A 17,864-nucleotide genomic window follows, 5' to 3' on the forward strand; every position below is an offset into this window, starting at 1 on the left:
GGAAAGCACAAGAACCAAACTGCTCATGGAGGGAGGATGGACAGAAGCTGTAACATGTGTTCAGTCACCCCAGTGTTCATTACAGATGGGACTGCTTTCCTGTTGAGCCCCCAGACCTCCAGGTTTTAGTGGCCTGACTTCTGCACCGTGTTTGCCATGAGCTGGACCAGCAGTGTGGTCGCTGCCAAGTCGAGTCCCTTTGGAACCTTTTTCAGATGGGAACCCAGCAGAAGAGTGAACCCCCCAGCTCAGACCTCAAGTGCATGGAGAAATGGTTTGATGTTCATGTTTACACCCCTTACATTTGGTGCACCCCTTCACATGGTTGCTCTAACATAACCTTACTGTAACTCCTGCATGAAGAACATGCTTACAGGAACCATGAGTCTTTATTTGTGCACCTGGGAACATCCAATAGGATGACAGACCCCTGTGATATTAATTCAGATCACTTCATTCCAACCAAGCTGGGGCTGTGTTCACGGCCAGGTTGGACACAGGGGCTTGGAGCAAGCTGCTCTCAGTAGAAGGTGTCCCTTGGGTTGGAGCTGGAGGAGCTTTCAGGTCCCTTCAACCCAAACTGTTCCATGAGTCTATGATTTCATAGACATGGACCCCTCTTGCTCATTCTTCCTGCCAGCTGTAAACCTCTTAACCTGAGTTTTGGTGCCACTTACTCTTGCATCCTGATCTTGAGGTGGGAACTCTTTGGTTGATGCCAAGGTGGGGAGTTTGTATTGATACTTGCTTCTAAGGTCTTTCTCCTTCATCAACAGCATTGAGCATTGGGAAGTGTACGTTGTAAGCTCATGGAGCCATGGGATGTAGCATGGAGCCCCCTAATCTACATGATTCTTTGATCTAAGCCCCTACCTCCAGGTGTTTAATGTAGGTGTGAGGCTTACAAAGGCTGCTCTGGGCAGGGGTTGTGTCTAGCCCACTGGGGGTTATCTGCATTGCAAGTGGAGGTAAAACTGCAGCTCACATAACCCTCCCTGGCTTGTCTGTAAGCTTGTTAGCTCCCATACTTGCAATAGTGGTGTCCTATAGCTCTGCCACTGTCCAATGTGTCCGAGCAGGTGAGGAAATCAAACCTCTTCCTGCCTTAAACCACGACAATGAGGATTCTGGGAACATGTGCAGGGTCACATCTGCAAGAGGAGGAGCAGCTTGGGGAGAAACAGCCTCTTGCAAGGTTCCAATGAGTTGTGCCTCCTGAACTGTTGGTGTTATCTCATCTCTTGACATTTCCTTTCATTATATGACATGGCCTTGACACTGTAAACAATTGCCATGGCATTGTCTCTGCAGCTTGCGTGAGTCAACTTGATGTGTAAACAGCATTTGGCTTTGGGGACCTGGTGTGTAGGATGGGTCCCTGTCTTGGGATGTCTTGTACCTCTTTGTGATTGTCACGTCTGCTTTTTGTGCCTTGTTCTGTGGGATGAGTCCTGGTGCTTGTGGTTCTCACAAGAGCTTTTAGTGCTGGTAGACCATGGGAGGAGCAGGAGGGCAGGGGTTGGGATTTCAGGAGGAACTTGAGGGGCTTAGGGCAGCTCCTTTGGGCTGCTGTAATTCCCTCCCCCACAAGGGGTAAGGAAGGGGATGATTCACAACCCAAAGCCATCATTTTAATCATGCTGGTGACAATCTTTTACTCGTTGTGTTTCAATCTTAAGCCTTGCTGCTGCTTGGAAACACCTCAATGGTTGAGCAATAGTAAGTGTTTGGAGAGTTGAGGTTCACTCACTGTCTTGCTGATGGCTCTGGTCTGGGTGTGACTGTGTCTGCATCGGCTGCTTTAGGATGGTCCATGATAGATCTATGAAATGTATTTGGCTTGATGAACTTCCTAAGTGTTATCTCGTTCCTTAAATAGAGAATAAGGCTTGTATCAACATGAATCACAAAGTTGATAAACTGGAATGGTTCCTCTTGGAGTTGTCTTCGGGTATTGGGCAAATACTTATCCACATTATTTCAAAAGGCATATTTGTGCAAGAGAAGGAGGTCAAACCTGTAATTACCTGTTTGTTAGATTCACTCGGGTAGAAAGGCCTTGTAAAAACACAGCGTGGTTGAAAGGAAGCTTTGAAACCTGTTGTTTGTGTGTGTGAATCTGAAGTTGTGCTTTCAAATGCCAAATTTTAGGTGAGTTTTACAGTTGCACGGGTGCAAAAAGGGGTTTTCTGGCTGCATTTTGGTGCCTTCAGCCAATGCTATGTGCAGTTGCGTTCCATTTCTGATCCCTGGCAGGGAATTTGGGCTTCTCCTCCAAGTCTATCAGCTCGGGATGAGCAGAAGCTGAGGTTGTGCCTTGCGTGTTAACAGGGAGCTTCTAGCCTGGTCAGGAATGGAAGTGGAGCAGGTGTGTTGGGAAGTTGGGTGTTCCCAAGAAGCTAAACCAAGGCGCTTTTGTATTGCTCCCTGGGCAGAGCCAAGCGAGGCCAGGCTGATGGGATGCCCTGGCACTGCCTGCATTGTGCACCAAGAAATGCAGCTTCAGCCTGAAGAGCTCGAGGGGGTGAAGGATAATGGGGATTCCTTACCTGCAATGAGTGGCAGAGGGAACACGGAACTGCTTTGCTGCGGTTCTGTCTTCAGATAGGATGAGCCGAGTGTCCTTGCTGGGGTGTTTGTGATGTGTTCAAACCAGACTTTGACAGTGAAATCTTTGCCTTGCTTTTCAGCCTGCATGTGGGCAGAGGGGCTTCCAGCTTCCTGCTTCGGCATCTTGGAGGATAGCGGTAGGAAGAGAAACTGGGGATGCTGAATGTCTGAATGAATCGGAGCGGGGTTGTTAGCCTCTAGACCTTGGCCTACAACTTTCAGATTAGCTCCCAGACTTAAATATAGTAGTACCTCTGAGGGTTAATTTCTGGTTAATCTTATTTTAGAGGTTTAATATTTACTTGTTCTTGCTGTTAATTTACAATCTCCAGGGTTGTTCTTAACAGAGTTTGTCCCATCAGTTTGATAGGTGACATAGACGGACCTGCCTCTGCCATAGGATGCAGTTGTGCCCCTATAATGTCTGTGTAGAGCTGTGTGGGTTAGGTTTGTCCAGGAAGGTAGTTTACATGGAGCATATGTCTCCCTAGTCTGTACTGCAGCCGTTCAGTTGGGAACAGCATCCTTGTGCTATGCCAATCCTAAAAGCATGTGCTGGGTAGTGATATAGGAGAGGGATATACCTTTGATTTGTGCTGAAGCTCTGTTTTATCCTTTATCTCCAGTCTTTGGCAATGGGAAGCTGAAGAGATGTCAGTTTTATGGGTTCTTCTCTGTATACCTTAGTTTTTGCTACGGGAGAGGGTCAAACAAGAGTTAAACTCAATGCTGGGCCTGTTTCTTCCCTAAACAGTGGAATCATGAATGTAATTTTCTTTGTGTTTTTGCTTAATATGCTCCTAAGTAACATAGCTGGAAGTGGCAGATGGGGATCCTGCCTCCGAGTGCTTCACTGTTGGGAATATGCTGATGCTTTGCTGGAACGTGTCCTGTATCTGAGCTTCCTTTGGCTTCTGACCAGTGTTGCTTTTCAGGCTGCTTCAAGGTGCTTCAGAAAGTAGTTTGTCAGCTTTGGAGATTCCCTGGCCTCAAGATGGCAGAGCCATGAATCACCCCCAGGATCAAGGGAGCCAAGTTGGGACTGAAATCTTTAATTTTGTCAGGATTCCATTCCTTAGCATTCCCTCAGCAGTAAACAAGCAAATACTTGGCACATGGTGTCATTGCAGAGGCATTGAAGATGATACGGTTTCGGTACTGGCTAAACCCTACTCTCATTGGAAGTTGCACTTCCTCTGCTGGATAGTTTGGCCTTAAGCTCCTCTTGTCCCCAAGACCTCCACAAGTCTCTTTGTGACAATGGAGCAATTCCCTCTTAAATGTGAGGCTGACTGTGCTCTCAGCTCAGTGGCAGAGGATGCTGCTCAGTCCAGACCAATGCTCATCCTCCAGCTGTGCTCCATCCCAGTCAACATCAACAGGACCTTCTCCACTCCCAGCACTTGGTGCATGGTGGCACCAAGACAGTCCCTGATGTGCTAGATCCACTCCCCTTTGCTTTCTGAGGCTGAGCAGCTGCTATTACTGTGCTCATTGGTGGGAACAAGGGGACTGGAATGCTCTGGGAAATAGGAGTTTCCCTGTTGGAAATGTCACAGGAAGCACGGAGGAAATCATGTGGCTTAGGAGTGGTTACCTCACTCCTGTGTCTCATCCCACCCAGTGCTGTTCCATCAGGGTCCAGAACCTAAACAATGCGATGCCAGCTGCCTTCTAAATAAACCATCTTCCATTTCCACCCTGGCTGTCGGGCTGGCTTGGAACACCATGGGAGGAGAAGAGAGAGGAAGAGCGTCACACTGGGTTGGTTTGTGACCTTTCATTTTGACTGCCCACCTTCCAACCCCCTTGGTCTGCTCTTAATAACTCTTCCACATGCTCTGGTTGGGAGCAGAGCCCAGAAATGATCATTTCTGTAGGTAGCCAGAGCTGTTACGTGTCTATAATATCTCTCTATTTCAAATTCTATGTGCTCTGCCTAAGCTGCTGAGGATTGCTAGCCAACATTGTGGTGAAACACCTTCCTCATGAGATGGACCCATGCTGGTGCTTCGGGTGGGCGCATCTCCAGCAAGGAGAGCCTGGAACATCCTGGTGCTCCTGTTGACTCCTGCTGATGGGCTCTGCAGGAAAACGCCCTCAATGCTGGTTTCAGACAGACAGCTCCAAGTGCACGGATGGGGAAATGCAGGAGTCCTTCTTCATGTTCCTGTGGCTGAATCATGGGACGTAAATGTCTGAGTCACGGTAGATGAATGTGGTGTTTCACGTCGGTGTGCACTGAAATGTGAACAACAGTGTCTTTATTAGAGGAGCTAATATCTGTGCTTATTATGGGCTTCATTAGATTTTAAAGTGAAACAATCCAAAGACTTCCTTTTACAATGCATATAAACAGACTATTAACATGGGAATGGCAAGCTTTTAATGGGATGCTGGGCTGGATGGAGAGGAAGTGAAACTTGAAAGCGATATACCCCACTCTTGGGCGTTTACTGCCCATAAGCAGTCATCTTGTTTCCTTTTAGCCATCTGACTCCTGAAATCCTGTAAGATTTTCATGGATAACTGGGATTTCTTTCTTTTTAGAAGCAAATGTTAAAGGGACTATTGCTTATAGAAAGCTCTTTGCTATTCTGAGCTTCTCCTCATAAAGAGCTTCACATGTTCCTAACAAGTAAAGGCACTGCTCTGGTTGCTGTGCAGCTAAGTTAGATGGCCCTATGGGAATTTGGACACTTGTTCCTTGTCCTGGCTTGAAATGTGGATTTTCCCTTATCCTACATACCAATATGTACAGGGAAAGGGGAATGGCTTGAACCTGCCCGAGGGGAGACTGAGCTGAGCTCTTAGGCAGAAGCTGTTCCCTGTGAGGGTGCTGAGGCGCTGGCACAGGGTGCCCAGAGAAGCTGTGGCTGCCCCATCCCTGGCAGTGCTCAAGGCCAGGTTGGACACAGGGGCTTGGAGCAGCTGCTCCAGTGGAAGGGGTCCCTGCCCATGGCAGGGGTTGGAGCTGGAGGAGCTGTAAGCTCCCTTCAACCCAAACCAGGCTGGGATTCCATTTCTTTCTGACCAAGAGTCCACCTTGAAACGAGTCATCATTGTGATGATTGTAAAGTTAAGCTGATGTTTCATGTTTTACTCAGGTAGGAATAAGGAATCAAGGTGTGTGACTGTGCTGTTGTGTTTTAACAACCTGCCGTGTGGCATCTCTCCTTTGAGCTTGCGCACTCTTCATTCGCAGCCAATGCAGTATCAAATGCAATGGCTTTTATCTCCTTGGCAGTAAGGCAAGCCTGGATGCAGTGTTTAGCATTCTACAGCATTCCCAGATGCAGGGATACTTTTTCCAGACCTCTTTCCAAGCTGGACAGCTGATTTACAGACTTGGAGAAGTTGCCCAGCCTCTTACCTCCCAACTTTGTGTGCCTTTGCCAGATGGCAGCACACTTCAGTGGCTTTAAAATGGCTTTTCCTTTGTTCCAAAGCAAAAGAGTCTTCAATGAGGTGGAGCACGCCTGTGTCAGGGTGTTAATTGCCCACAATGAAAGTCAGGAGTACTTGGAAGACTCACTGCTGTGGCTGACCACAGGCAGAAACAGGCTCCTCTTCCCAGCGGAGCCATGGCTGGTGGTGGGAGGCCAAGAAGAGCAAGGCTCTCAGGAATGTCCGTACGTGTGGTGCGAGGGAGGGCAGTGCTATTTGCCCCTCCACCTCCTCCTGTCTGCTCATCTCTTGTTGCTCCACCTGCTCCTGCCACTGGGCTCTTGCTTCCCGTGGGGATGAGGAAAGCGGGTGCTGGTGAGGGGGAGAAGGTGCAGAGATGTCCTGCTTCCTCTTGGGTCTTGACTGCTTCCTCCTGGGGTTTTATGGCTGTGGTTTGGGAGAGAGGAATGGATTTAGATGAGGTTTTTAGGATGAAGTTCTTCCCTGGGAGGGTGCTGGGACTCTGGAATGGGTTGAACAGAGAAGCTGTGGCTGCTTCATCCCTGGATGTGTTTAAAGTTTCTTTGTCCTAAGTGGGAGAGAGCAAACCTGGATGTGCTGGATGGGTTCAGGGTCCTGAGTAGTCACTGGTGGGATGCTGCCATTGAAAACTGGTTTTCCTTCCCCCCCCCCCAAGATAAAGCTTCTGGATGTTAAGTTTTCCCATTCCTCTGTGTTGGGAATGATCAGTAGAGTCAGTGAATTCCTAACACAGAACTTGATAGAAAAGAACCCAAGTGGATATATTGAAACTCTGGAGGTCTTTGTTCTTGTGATGCAGATGGTGAGGGGGTATTTGTTACCTGAACCAGGGAGAGCTCACACACACACACATAAGATAAACTCTTCCGCTGTTTAAATGTAAATCAGATGAGATTTACATTTACATCCCTGCTCCTACCTTCTTCCTGGTAACTCCAGGGAAGAGAGGAATGGCTTTGAAATTGTATTTTCATTATACCTCTGGCTAGATGCATATCAGCTCAAGCACTCATTGTAATGCCCTTTACTCAGGCTCTACAACAGTTAGAGCACCATGCGTTCCCATTCATGACCTCCTTGCTCTGTGTATTTTGGAGGCTCAGGTACACAATTCCCCTCCTTCTCCCCATTGGGAGGTGAAAGCCCTCCATGTATTGGTGTGCCTGGTTTCTCCAGGCGCTTCCTTGAGCAAACCCAGCGGTCTCCCTCTCTGCCCACTCCCAGCGTTTTCTCTCTTCTTGCTAAACTTGATGCAAGCAGGAGCGAGGGGTGTTGATGATTTGGATTATGCAGCTAAGTGGCTGGAGCGTGGCTGGTTGTCTCCTCCCCTTCCTGAGCTTCAGCCCTAGCCAGCTCGGCTCTGGAATGACAGGCATTCCTGCGAGAAGGGAGCTGGCACGGACGCCTATTTATGAGAATCAAGTGCCCGGCCATGGGCTATGGGGAGAACGGGACCAGCGCTCAACCACCGGACCCCATTGCCTGAGAGTTGGCAGCAGCCTCACTCTTTCCTAGCCCAGAGGGTGGATTTATCACTTTAAAGGACTCTGGTGCTCTCTCAGGGGCGACTCTTTCCCCCTCTCTTCCTCCCACCTCCTCCTGGGGAGCTGCTTCGGAAGGGAGCTCATGGGGCAGCCGCACTTCTCGAGACCGGTCAATCCAGCTGCCTTCGGTGAGTAATGGAGGGCAAGGGAGACGTGGAGGGAACTGCGGGGCTGCGGTAGGATTGCAGGTGGAACGGAGGAGTTGGGAGGAGTGGAATGTGGGGCTTGTGTAACCTGCGCCCGGCTCGGGAGCTGCGAGGAGAAACCAGAGCAATAGCTCCCATTTCCTTCCTTTCTCTTACTCATGTCACATGCAGTCACCGTGCAACATGGTCTGATCTTGAGGCAGGCTCCGAGCTGCTGGGTTTCGGGATAGACTCTGTCTTGCAGAGGACATCAGCTTTGCAAAGTGCTTGGATGGTGGTAAAAGTCCCCTGAGTGGGGTAGGAGCCAGCCCTGGTAGTGTTCCCAGACCAAAGCTGCGTGGAATTGCCTCCTTGTGTGTAATGTCACCCAGCTTTTGGGCAGCAATAGTAGCTCTGGGGACAGAAGGGGCTTGTAGTCATCTTCCTGCTTGTTTCCTCTCTCTGCTCTGCAAGGTGCTTGAGTAACTGCCAGGCTGTAGCAAACAGAGCCTTGCTTTACATCCTTGGAGTGGCACTACCACCAGAACACTGTGGAGAGCTGTTATTTCCTGGTCTCTGTCTCAGATGCTCTTCCCAACACTGGGACCAGGATGCACTGACTAGAAGAGGGGACTTCACTTGTTCCCTTGTGTCTCATAGCAGTGTGCTGTCTGGGCTGAGGTGCTGACTCTCATCTATAAAGTGGAATTGTCTGATGTGTAGAGGAACACTCAATGTTTGCACATGGAGAGCACCAGAGATGGTGGTGACTTTAAAAGGGGGATGCTCACCGGGTGATGACATTGTCATTTGCTGGAGACCTTCAGAGCTGCTGTTCCTCAACTGCTCCTTTGCTGCCTGAAGTCTTTCCTCAAGGCACAGCTTTAGAGTTTCTACTGAGTAAATTGTGAGCTTGAAGGGATGATTCTTGACTTGACTTTGGCAGGATGCTCTGTGGTGATTGGAAACCTGCAAAACACAGGGAAGGTGAGGGCTGGGGCTGTTGGGGGCTCTTTGGTGACCGCAGCCTGTTACTGCTCTAAGGTCCGGATTCGTATCTCTCCTGGACCGCTCAGGAAACACACGTTAAACCTGTTACAAGAAGCTCCTCAAGTGCTTTATTTTGGATGCTTTAACCTTACCAGCCCTTAAAAGAGTATTTGCTTTGTGAGTTGGACTTTTTTGATTCTTACCTGCTCTGCCCAGCACAACAAAGCCGGAGGGGGGAGTGGAATCAGCCTGTGCATCACCACTGTTTTGGCAACGGGAGGGTTGTTGCAGTCCCTTGTCAGCCCGCACAGGCTCAGTTGGTCCTGCTGTAGCCTCAGGTCCAGGCTGTACTGCAGAAGGTGCTTCTGAAGGTTGGGTGATGCTCTGTGGGTGATGAGCAGCCCCGTTCTCAACTTCCTACTGCACCTTCTGGGCTTGTGTGATAGCAGAACTTGATGGGAGCGTGTGTAACTTAGGGTATATAAGGATATTATAATAAAGGATTAAGCAGAAGTGTTGCTGCTTTGGCACTGGTGTGCCCAGTGTGAGTACTCTTTAGCCCTCAGCTAAGCACTTACATTGCCTTTTACCCCATAGCATTGCTGCAGTTGGGTCTGGATATGAGCCTTGAGGTGATGGGACAGCTGCCCAGTGAGCTCCTCATGGACAGAAACTCCTGGGATTTGTGGGAATCCTGGAGTAGCTACTGCGATAAGGGATGGTTCAGGCTGTGGATGAACTATGATTTGCAGCTAGAAAGAATCTGGCTTAAGCTCTGTGCAAGTCTGGTTACAAAGCCAAATCCTGCTCCTTTCTCATTTCCTTTGTGGGGATGTCTCTTGCTGAAGATAGGAATGAGCAGGTCTCACATCTCTGTGAAGGGCTGGAACCTGCTGTAGCACCATTTGTGGGGAGATGCCTCTTCTGGAGCTCACGTCTGCTCCAGCAGCTCTTGGATGTCTGCAGGGAGACTTCAGGGATGAAAGCAGCATGTTCCCAGTCCTCCAACAGCTTCAGTCTGCAGCCCAGGCCTGGGGCACACTGACCCTTCATCCTGAAAGGATTGTGCTGTTTCCTCCAGGAACACTGGGAATCAGTGGTTTCCCTCCCAGGCATAGAGCAATATAATATGAATTGTCAGCATCTGGGATGCAACTCTTTGATGCTTTGTGAGGGTCTCTCGCTTGGCTCTTGAAGTCATTGTTCAGCTTATGAAATGGTGTGCCACTTACAATAAAGCTTCTCCAAAGCCATGTTGGCTTTTGACGGTGTGTGGCCCAGGCTGAAATGACTTAAGAAATGTACCGGGACTAATTCTGCAGTGACCTGCACTAGATGCAGCTGGTTTCATGGACTGCTGCAGGTATCTTCCCTATGAGAGAGGATCCTTGGTGAAGGAAGTGCTTTTTGTCTCTTATATTGGTATTTGAAGTCTCTGCTCTGCCTTTTTCTAGGCTGGTAATATGCTGCTGTACAGAATGGGGCTTAACTATTGCTCATGTCATGGCTTTTCCTCCTTCGGACCATGGTGTGACCATGGACAGAGTGACCTTCTTCCACTGAAACGGTTTCTCTTCTCTGAGATCTCATTTAACCTTTATCATAAGTTTGAGATGGGTTTTCCTGCCTGGCACCACAGTGAAGGTGCACATAGACTTGCCATGCAGGTAAACAGCCCTGGTGCTGTGCAAGTACCATGTGAGGGCATCAGCTTCCTGATGCTTCTTACCCTTCACTTGAAGCCCAGTTCCTCTTTTCTTGTCCCTTTTCTTTCCCTGAGCACTGTGCTGTGGTTCCTTCCTCGTTTCCCAGTGCATGGCTTGGGAAAGGAAGAGTTTCTGCCTTGCAATGCAAAGCAACCCAAGGCCCATCCTGTACCTTGTAGAGCAGAACGAGGAGGCGCAGAGATCCACCTGGGTGAGGGTCCCTCTGCAGCTTGGACAAGAAGTGTCCTCTCTGCAGCGTGGCATAGAAATTGGAGCTGGAAATGTACTGGGAATGGAAGGGGAGGCCCTTTTCCAGGGAGTAGGAGCACTATCCAGTGTGAACAATCATGGAACAATGAGGTGGTTTAAAATCCAGATCAGTGAAGCACCTTCAGCTGCTGCTCCACCCACCGATGAGCACTAAATGTAATTCATCATTGCATCAGAACAGACTGTTTTCAATGTCTATGTCCATGTGGGAATTCCAGATGGTAAAAGAAAGGGCATTGCAGGCTCTCCTGTGCTGCAGAGCTGGACAGAATGAATCCCGTAGTGAGGAGGGAAATGGCTTTCATGGAATGATTGAGTCCCAGAGTGGTCTGGGTTGGAAGGGACCTTAAAGCTCCTCCAGCTCCAACCCCTGCCATGGAGAGGGACCCCTTCCCATGGAGCAGCTGCTCCAAGCCCTTGTGTCCAACCCGGCCTTGAGCACTGCCAGGGATGGGGTAGCCACAGCTTCTCTCTGTTGCTCAGTGGCCGTTCACATCCTTTACTAACAGAAGGGATGGTGAAGATGATCTGGATCATGGGCTTATGCTACAGAGGGGTGTATGGTGTGCTTGTCTCATGTGTGGCTGGTTTTAGACATAGAACTGACTGTATACCAGCAAAACTGAGCGTTCTCATGTTGGACAAGCCCTGATGCACAGCACGAGCCTATGAGTGGATGGCTCCATTCATTAACCTGGGACTAGATGCTTGAGTTTTCCTTTAATAACTAACTTTGCTTACTGCAGCCCTTTGACATCTTGGGTGGCAGAAAGCACATTCCCAAGAGCAAGTCAGGGAAGGGAGCTTGCTCTGAGTGCTTCCAGCGCTCTCATGGCTCCATGGAAGGTGAGGGAAGTGCTTTGGGACCCACATTCAGTGCCTGGTGAGCGGTCCCACCGGCCGTTAGCTTTGGGAATGCTGTATTGAGCAGAGTGAATGCTGCTTGGAAGTGGTGTGTACAGCTCCAGGGCTCATGTTCTAGGCTCTGTAGAAAGTACAGTGTAGAAAGCATCCAGAACAGAAAACCCCCATTAACCACCACCAAACCTGGAGTCCTGAAAGTGAGAGGTGAGAAACCCATCCTGAGCTGGAAGGAGGGGTTGTGCAGTTAGGGCATAGGCTGAAATTGGGTATAGGCAAATATCCCTAGGAAGTATATTATTAGCAACCTATTAAGGTATAGGCTGAACAATTAGCCTCTTTTCTGCTGGTTGTCACAGTGGAACTTCCTTGCCTCTTGGTAAAGGAGTTCTGCTCTGCCTTTCCTCTTCCTCTACCATTTGGCTAAAGGCTGTGCTTCTCACATGTGCTCTAGATCCTCCTCTTTGTTTCCATTGTGGTGCTGCTGTGGTCTTCCCTCTTACTCAGTGATGTTCCATTTCGTTTGTGCTCAGACTGAGAAAGCAGGGTCTGCAGGTAGAGCTCCATCAAACAACCCATTCTTTCCTGGCTTTCCCTGCTCTCCCCATCTTGACAGCAGTCGGTGGGTCTGGGTTTGTATCCTTGGTGGCTGTTTCTAGGCTATATAACAGACACCTCATTCCCTCTTTGTCCTATGTGCAGAATGGCTTTCCCCTAAAATTCCTTTCCCAATCTCTTAGCCTCAGGAGACGGGATTCTTGGCTCAGCTTCCCACGGTGCCTGTGGGGTATTGTCTGTTCTGCAAGGCGTGTCGTCCAGGCTGGGCTGCAGCTGACGGAGAGGGCTCCTGTGATCCCAGGAGGCCTGAAAACCCCACAACCTTTAACTGGGAGGCTGGAAACCTGCAGCTGCACAAGTGCAGTTTGTGTCGGGGTGTTTGGCAGCACTGCAGCGTGGGGCTGGAGGAGCCTCCAGGCTCTGTTCTCTATGGACTCTGTTTCCATGGAGTTCTGCTACACAGCTTGGGTGCTGCTGGCTTCAGTGGTGCTGATCCCAGAGGATTCTTGCTCTGTAAACTTAAGCCCATGAAGCAGGGCTTTGCTTAGGTTAATACATGATACACATCTTTGCAGGCACTGCTAGATTCTGATTGTGTTTGCTCTTGTCCCATCAGGGCAGAACCCACAGCCCCAGTGCTTTGTGCTCTGCTTCACAAGCTCGTTCTTCCTGAGCTCTCTTGGTTGCATCAAGCTGCTTGGGTTTGATGCGTGTCCCTTCCACCTCCATGTCCTCCTTGTGTTGATCTCCGGAGACCTGGAGTGCAGTGGGTGGAGCGCAGGCCTGTATTGTGTTGCTTTCCTGTGTAGCTGTTGCTCTTGGCCAGCTCTGCTGGCCTTATTTATAGAGGGGAAAACTCAGAGGTGAAGTTGGAGCTGTTGGAATGGGGCTGGCACTTGCAGTGTGCAGAGACAGTGCTGAGAGTCGGCTCTGCAGCCTCGGAGGTATTTGTGTTCGTGTAATTACTTGTGTCTAGCACCAGTTGCTTCCAGCTGAAGATGTGGAACTGCAGCAAAGTGCTTTGTGTTCCTGGGGCGAAGCTGCGACACTGCCAACTCCAACTAATCCTGGCTTCATTAGAAAGCCTCTTAGCAGTTCCCCTTTGCACCGTTAACATTGGAAACCCCACTCCCGTCACCCCGTGCTAATGTGTAATGCTGATGGGTTACGTGAAGGCATGGAGTCCTGCTCCCTTCTTTGCATGAGCGTGTGCCCCCGTTTCCCAGTGTGCTGGTGGGAGATAGCAGCTCCTGTCTACAGCACAAAGGTAACCTCTTTCCTCTTTCCCGTGCAGCTGAAGAGGTGGATCACACCCCGAGCGATGCCGGCATGGGGGTAGATGTTTTGGAATCGGGTGACACCACACCTCCTACGAAGAGGAAAAGCAAGTTCTCAAGCTTTGGCAAGATCTTTAAGCCCTGGAAGTGGAGGAAAAAGAAAAGCAGTGATAAATTTAAGGAGACCTCGGAAGGTAGAGTCACTGGGGCTGGGTGGGAGCCCCTTCATTGCTTGGGAAAGCCGCCAGCAGCCATCTGGCTGGTGAGAAGGGCTTGCTGGCACAAGCCTGAGTGCCTGACACGTGGAGGAGCCGCAGTGTGGCTGTAGTGCTGGGCTGGCACCTGCAGTCTCTGCTGAAAGCCCTTGCCATGGAGCGGTAGTTTCAGACAAATAAATGCCTTTCCAGCAAGGAACCTCCCCAGGCAGCTGTGGGGAGGGAGGCTGTGCTCCAGCATCACCATCCAGTGTGAAGTGCAGGCCTGGACGTGCAGTCCCTCCTCCCTCCTCTTAATCCCTGCAGAAAGGAAAGGACAATTTGAAGCCCTTTTCTTTCCTCCAGAGGATCCCTTTAGAAAAGGCTCTCCCTGACCTTCCAGCTTACCCTGTTTTCAATTTACTGTCAGTTTTAGAACGAAAGATCTCTATGCGAAAGCCAAGAGAGGAGCTGGTAAAAAGAGGGGTTCTGTTGGAAGACCCTGAGCAGGGTGAGTCTGCAAATGAACTTCTCCTCCTCCTGTCCGTGTTCTGTGTCACTGATCTTCCTTTGGCAAAGCCTCACCGTTGCAGTCGCTCTTCTGGGGAGATGTATTTCAGGGCCCTTTGCTATTGGGGTTCCTGTCTGTCTTGTCCTTGTCTGACTTCTGTACCTGGCAAGGAAGGCAGCCCCTGGTCAGTTAGGGGAAGAAAATGTGATGCCTGTGCTGGATGACATCCTGTCTGCTGCCAACAGGGAGGGTGTTCTGTGTGTTACTTCCCCTCCTGTCCCTCTTGTACGTGTCCTGCTCCAGCTGCCTTCTCTTGTCCTGCTGAGCTCCTCTGTCACACTTGCACTCAGCACCTCCAGCTTGTTCTGCTCACACTCTTTAACTGCCATGGGAGAGGTGCTGACCTCACAGCTCAGGTCTAGAGGCCTTAGGCTTGGAAGAAGAAACCAGCTGATGACTTTGGAGCTGCCTGGGTAGGGGCCTTCCTCAAGGAGTTATAGCCAAGATGCTCTGTGGTATACAAGGACATGCAGGGACAGGACAAGGGGAATGGCTTTAACCTGACAGAGAGAGACTGAGCTGAGCTCTTAGGCAGAAGCTGTTCCCTGTGAGGGTGCTGAGGTGCTGGCACAGGGTGCCCAGAGAAGCTGTGGCTGCCCCATCCCTGGCAGTGCTCAAGGCCAGGTTGGACACAGGGGCTTGGAGCAGCTGCTCCAGTGGAAGGGGTCCCTGCCCATGGCAGGGGTTGGAGCTGGAGGAGCTTTAAGGTCCCTTCAACCCAACCAACACCAAGCTATTCTATGGTCTGTTGTTAGTCACAGCTAAGCTTGCTACGCTCAGAGAAGTCTCATCCCCTTTTCTGTCATCTCTGATGTCCCTGAGTTGGGGCCATCCTGCCAAAATAACACCTTGGCCGGGCCTGGCTGTGTATTGAGTGATGTGGGTACAAAGCAGAAGGCAGGAAGCTGCGGGGGGATGGCAGCCTGCTTCTCTGGGTGGCAGCTTGGCCTTTGGCTTGGAGCAGTGTGGAATTGCACCTCAAAAGGCATGCTGCAGAGGCAGTTTTGACCTAATACAAACTTCAGTTTTCTTCTAAGAATGATGCATAGTGGGAAAGTGGAGGTGGGAAAAGTGGTTTTCAGTGCAAACCACTGGAAGAAAAACTGAGGGGAAGGGAAACAGAGATGCTTCAACTGATTTTAAGGCTTCCTCAAAATCTGTTCCTGCACATACAGTAGGTTACTTGCCTAGTGCTGGGATTTGTGACTGCTCTGTAATGGTGGGGAGATATAAAAGGCATCCTGGTCTTAAATGTAGTAGCAAGCTGGTAGCTTAAGAGGCTGCTGAAGAAGCACACTTGATGGGATGCAGTGTTGTACTGTTTGGCTTGTGGAATGAAACCAAAGGCTCTCAGCTTCAGCTGGCTCATGTTGCTTTGCTCCTCTGCAGAAGGGAGACTGAAGGCCTGGATTGATGGTGGTTCGGTCAGCTCAGCTGTTCTCTCCTCCATCTCCTGCTTCCTGAGTGCTTTCTGTTTGCTTCTCTTCCCTCCCATCCCCTTGCAGATGGGGAAGAACCAGACAAGCTGAACCCACCCACACTGAAGAATGGCCACACAGTCCCAATCGGTGGTCCTGGGCTTTGTAACCAGGAGGAGGAGGCCACAAAGCCATGCAGCCTTAGGAAGCCTGTTCCAGCTGAGGAGCCGAAGAAAAGGCAGGGTAAGAAACCAGATGTGTGTGAAATCAGCTGCTTCATATTCTCCCAACACCTATTTTAACTCTTATCTGATTCTTTCCACCCTCTCTGGGCTCTCCAGTCCCTTAAACCAATCTGTCTCTCTCTGCAGGCTCCTCCAGCAGCCACTCCGGACCCGAACTGGAACCACCTCAGGAGCCCTATGTTCCCAGGCAGCCTCTACTTCCTCCCAAAAGACCTCCCTCCACATCCCAAGAGGCAAATGAAGCGCAGGCGAAGGATCCAGTGCCTGCCCCCTCCAGCACAGCCCCTGCTGCAGCAAAGACAGTCAATTCCAGTGCTGCCCCAGCCCCGGCCCCAAGGACTCTGCCCCCTGCTCTTGCCAGTGCCAACACTACTGTTCCTACGAGTACAACCAGCACAGCTCCTGCCAAACAGCCGCCTGTCCCCCCTCCCAAACCTGTCAACAGAAACAGCAACTCAGTAATAGGTGAGTGCATCCATAATGTGATGTTTGTGCCCTGGGGTCATTGAATCCCAGCCTGGTTTGGGTGGGAGGGGACCTTAAAGCTCACCCAGCTCCAACCCCTGCCACGGGCAGGGACCCCTTCCACTGGAGCAGCTGCTCCAACCCCTGTGTCCAACCTGGCCTTGAGCACTGCCAGGCATGGGGCAGCCACAGCTCCTCTGCAGCACTTGCTCTGAGGGTCCCTTCCCTTCGTAAAGGAAGATTTTAGGATGATGTGGGTTGGTGGATGGGGTTTTTGCTTTGTGAGCCTGTGGTCAGTGAGAATTGATGCTTTCAACTGCTCTTTGCAAAATACACCCAACAAAGCCACCAAAAACTCCACTTCATGCCAACCATGGCTGTTATGGCCCCGCAGTGACAGCCATGTGGTTTCCACTTGGAGGCCAGGAGCTGGCAGGGGTAATTCTAACTTCCCAGCTTATACTCAGGCTCCTTTGCCAAGGTCTGTGGTTAGGGTATTGCCGTGTTAGTCTTGTCCTTAAGTCCTGGCCCATGGGTAAATCAGCTCAACTGTGATTTGAGCTGAATCTTACCCCTTAAAGAATGGAATGCCTTTATGTTTGCATAAAGATGGAAAGTCAATGAGACAGCTTGCATCCAGTTCATGTTTCCCAGATCACCTCCCCATCTTCGGATTGGATCATCAATGTATGGACTGGGACAGAGGTCAATCAGGTCTGCACTGTTATCACAGAAACTGGAGGTGTTCCCAGGTGTGGTTTGGGAGGCAGTGGTTGTGTGCACGTTACTATCTGAAGTAGCCTTTCAGTATGTCTGTTCTGTTTGGAGCTTCTCCTTGCTCTAGCAGGTTTTGCAAGTGACCCTGATCCTGAGTTGAACACTCTTGTGTGCCAGACCAGCTCGGTTGGTCTCACCATGCCCGAGTCCTCCATGAAATACCTGCCTGTTTTCTTTAGGCTGCTTGCACACAGTGCAGATGGCATCTGAAATGCCCTGCTGCTCATTGCAGAGGTACTTGTGGAACAGAGACTGAGGCTGGAGACTGCAGTCTGTCAAACTCAGAGCCAGCCTCTGCCTCTCCCCACCAATACAGGGCTGGGCTCAGTGCACCTTTGGCTGCAGGGGAGGAGAGCAGAGCAGAGCAGCCAAGCCCCTCTTTTGTCTCCTGAAGCTGCAGAGAGGGGCAGGATGGAGCTGTAACTACAGCACACGTGCAGTCGTTGCTGTGCAGGCTTTGTTTTGCTGCTGTGCATAACCAGCAGCGGTGGAATTGGCTTTGTGAGCTCTCTGCAGGTCTTTGATGTGTGCTCTCACTTGGGCATGTGTGTACTTTAGTGCTGCTATTAAAACCTAAGGCAGGGGAGGGCTGTCGATGTGCAGATCGCCCCTTTGTTCCCTAGTGATAAGATGCTCCCTTATGTTCATTCTCTGAGCAGTTCTGGTGTCTGATGCAGTAGCTGAAAATAAGGCTCAGGAAACACTTTGGAGAAGTGGGAATTCAAGCAGCATCAGCTTGGAAAAGCAGAGTGAGTGCTGCTGGCTGGGGACTTGGTGGCAGCCCTGGTGCTTGGTGCCATGGAAGGCTTTCAGGAGGCACTGTT

The 17,864-nt window shown here is 50.4% G+C and overlaps 1 protein-coding gene across 4 annotated transcripts in view; it reads left to right on the forward strand.

The window, feature by feature from the left end:
* Positions 1-17,864, forward strand: part of PHACTR4 (phosphatase and actin regulator 4) — a 48,656-nt gene that overhangs the window by 22,809 nt on the left and 7,983 nt on the right. For 2 of the 4 annotated variants that reach the window (XM_031053974.2, XM_031053969.2), the window contains 4 exons: positions 13,388-13,564; positions 13,995-14,075; positions 15,641-15,796; positions 15,925-16,263. In XM_031053974.2, coding sequence (XP_030909834.2) covers positions 13,423-13,564; positions 13,995-14,075; positions 15,641-15,796; positions 15,925-16,263 — 718 coding nt within the window. In that variant the 5' untranslated portion in view covers positions 13,388-13,422. Of the gene's footprint in view, positions 1-7,358; positions 7,712-13,387; positions 13,565-13,994; positions 14,076-15,640; positions 15,797-15,924; positions 16,264-17,864 lie in introns of those variants that run through there. The other 2 variants (XM_005140620.3, XM_031053978.2) reach the window with 2 other exon arrangements.

This window comes from Melopsittacus undulatus, chromosome 14 (assembly GCF_012275295.1).
Source record: "Melopsittacus undulatus isolate bMelUnd1 chromosome 14, bMelUnd1.mat.Z, whole genome shotgun sequence".
NCBI lineage: Eukaryota > Metazoa > Chordata > Aves > Psittaciformes > Psittaculidae > Melopsittacus > Melopsittacus undulatus.